A 3,316-nucleotide genomic window follows, 5' to 3' on the forward strand; every position below is an offset into this window, starting at 1 on the left:
CTGGCGACCATGCAATTTACACCTTTTTAACCAGGATCATTCACTGAGCATAACAAGGTAATTTAATAAATTGAAGTTCGCACAATATCGCTTACACACAAAGGAACACAAAATACAGATAAAAAGACACACTTACTGGGTTCTGGAGTAAAAAAAACTATACTTTCCTAGGTGTAAGGAACTGTAAATAAGAGCTTTACCCTAACTGGGACTTAGCCCGAAATCTCCTGGTTCCTAAATCAGTGCGAAGCTCCACATGCCACCGCTCCCTTCTCTTCTGAGAACTTGGAGTTTCTTGACAATGAGCTACCACCGATTCTCTGGAACCGAAATCGGCATCAAATCCCAGCGGCCACCGCTATGTTCGATTTTGAGAACTTGGTCGTAAAAGTCGGGACTTAGAGTCTGGCAGGCAAGCATTTCTGGCTTGAAATTGAAGCCGGTTGCTCTGCTATTCGCGCAAGAGCAAATTTGTAAAGTTCGCCCGCGTTCTTTCTACTGGGAATCTGAAATCTCATTGGCTCGAATAGACAATACTGTTCTGTGGTTAACAAAATGCTTTTATTTGTGCGAGCTTTCGAGATACACTGATCTCTTCTTCCGGCGATGTTACATTGAATAAAGCAGGTAAGAGGTTTACTAAAAAACAGTGCATCTTGGAATGTGACTAGAACCCATCCCACCCCCGTGTAGTGTGCGATTTATGACTTGAGGTGTTAAATAGCCCCTGAATGTGAGGGATGTAAGTGTTTGTGTGTGTGTGTGTGAATGTAAGTATGTAAATATAAATAAATAAACGCCCACAGTGTATATAGTGCTTTACAAAAGGTGTGTGTGGAGTGAGAGTGTATGTCAATGGTGTGGGTAGGTGTGAAAATGGGAGAGGATGTTGCATTACTAAAAGTGTGTGTAGATTTATATTCACTCCCACTCCACACTCCTTTTGTAAAGCGCTGTATACACTGTGGGCGCTTAATTTATTTATATTTACATACTTACATACACACTCTTACATACCTCCAAGTCTACGTAAGTGCCGTGCATTTTACTGGACCAATGAGAGAGTTCCTTATACACGTAGCCCACTTTCCCTATGCCTAAGGGAACTACATGGGCAACTACGCGTGCTGCTGTACGAATCTGCTCACAGGAGGCCTAAACCTCCGCCTTGGAGAGCCTGGGGTGAGCTCTTTCTCCTTGCAGTGCAGCGCCTCCACCTATGAGGGATTCCAGTATTGGCGGGATAACCCCTCACAGGAACCGATACACAGTAATAGTAATACACCAAACAATGTATATAACTAAGCTTTACTGTACACACATATTAACACAAATAACACAATTACCGGTACCCACAGTATAAACCCAGTGACCCAACACGTGGTGGTTCCCCCAAAGTACTGAGGGTGCTATGGCACTAGTAACTCCTGGTTTCCTGTCCCAGCAATCCCACCCAAATGGGATGTAGCACTACCCCTGCAGATGTAGGTGCACGTTGGGTACCTGCGTGGGCACTCCTGTACCAAGGTGCTGCTTGGCATGGTGTGTTGGAGGGGGCCCATATAGCGGGGCCTCCAACACAAATCCCCTCTCTCCTAAGGGTCCCGATCCTCCTCGCAGTGTGAGCTCCAGCCGGAGGGTCTCGCATAATGTCACAGGGCTGAGCTCCGGCCAACTAAGCAGCTACTCCGCACGGAAGGCAAGGTAGGGGGACTCGGCTACATCCAGTAGGTGTATTGTTGTGTATATGCTTTCAAATCTCAATCATTGTAAAATACTATATTATGTTTGATAAACTGTCTAGATTGATATTCTACTGGTTTCCAGAGATGTCGGCCAAGTTCTACTATTCCACAAGATATATGGCTTTTGACTGGGACATAAGGCACCTTCTGGCACAGGTTAGTTTCTTATGGAATAGCCCAGCTTAATGAATATGGGCCACTGTCCGGAATCTCCTAATATCAGTGGTAATGTTAATACTAGGAACTTCTATCCTTGCCTCACTTACTCTATCTCTTGTTTTTACCCAGGAGTGCCCCCTGTAGAAGTTCCCGGACCAATCAATGGCTAATCAATCTGACGTTTTTGAGTTTGTACTTATTGGGTTTCCAGGACTCCCTCGGAATTTCCATAGCCTGGTTTCAGCAGCAATGTTCCTTATCTATAACATATCACTGTTCGCAAATGGTACTGTAATCATTTTGATCATTTTGAAAGAGCAATTACACCAGTCAATGTATGTGATCATTGCAAACCTTGCTCTTTCTGACCTCCTTTTTGACACAATAACATTACCCAAAATCATTGCCACTTATTGGTTTGGAGCGGGATCCATGTCCTTCTATAGTTGCATCTTCCAACTGTATTGTGTCCATTTCCTGGGCACTGTTGATTCCTTCATCATTATGCTGATGGCTGTTGATCGTTATGTTGCCATCTGCCAACCCCTGAGATATTCCTCAATTATCAGCAATAAACTGGTTGCTATTCTCTGCAGCTTTTCCTGGGTCTTTGCTGCTCTTATTTCTTCAGCTGTCACAGCTTTGGCTGCACAACTTCCATACTGTGGGCCTAATAAGGTCAAAAACTGTTTCTGTCTCAATTCAGCTGTAACTGTTTTGGCATGTGTGGACACCACTTCTGTCAGACGTATAGCTTTTACTCTTGCTATGTTTGTGCTCCTCTTACCCTTGGCTTTTATTATATTCTCATATATCATCATAATCAAGACGATCCACTCATCAGCGCACTCAGAAAACTGGCAGAAAGCATTTTACACCTGTACCACTCACTTGTTTGTCATTGGTTTGTATTTTGTCCCACGAGTGTTTGTGTATATATCTAGTCAGGTCCGTTTAATTCTTAATGCTGATTTAAATGTCTTGCTTCTTTGTCTTTACACATTTGTGCCACATGTAGCCAACCCTATTATATATTGTCTCAGGACCAAGGAAATCAAAAGCACACTTGGAAATGTTTTTAAAAGGAAGATTAGCCTCAAAATTAAAGACAGGCACTTGACAATGTAATCTTTCTGCATGAAATGTTTTTATATCATACACTGTATGTAGAGAGGAAAGTCTAACACTTAGCAAAAGTAGTTTGTGTTTGGGAGCTCACTGCAATATGAACAAGGGGTATGGTGATGGCTATTCTTAAAAAGTGGTAGCAGTTCACTGGAACAGCTTGTGCCAATCATGTTTTCACTTCTTTATCATTGCATTCTGGCAACTATTTCCGCAAGAAAAAGTGCAGATTGATCCTTGCGGGTTCTGGTATTTGCATTGATTTTTACAAAGAAGATAAAGATTGT

General features: G+C 42.7%; 1 protein-coding gene across 1 annotated transcript; it reads left to right on the top strand.

Annotated features, from left to right (window-relative positions):
- Window positions 1-2,066: 2,066 nt before the first annotated feature.
- LOC142490850 (olfactory receptor 1E16-like) lies at window positions 2,067-3,032 on the top strand. Its single transcript, XM_075593269.1, has one exon. The coding sequence runs from the start codon at window positions 2,067-2,069 to the stop codon at window positions 3,030-3,032; it is 966 nt and encodes a 321-aa protein (XP_075449384.1).
- Window positions 3,033-3,316: the final 284 nt, after the last annotated feature.

The sequence above is a fragment of the Ascaphus truei genome, chromosome 3 (genome assembly GCF_040206685.1).
Source record: "Ascaphus truei isolate aAscTru1 chromosome 3, aAscTru1.hap1, whole genome shotgun sequence".
Taxonomy (NCBI): domain Eukaryota; kingdom Metazoa; phylum Chordata; class Amphibia; order Anura; family Ascaphidae; genus Ascaphus; species Ascaphus truei.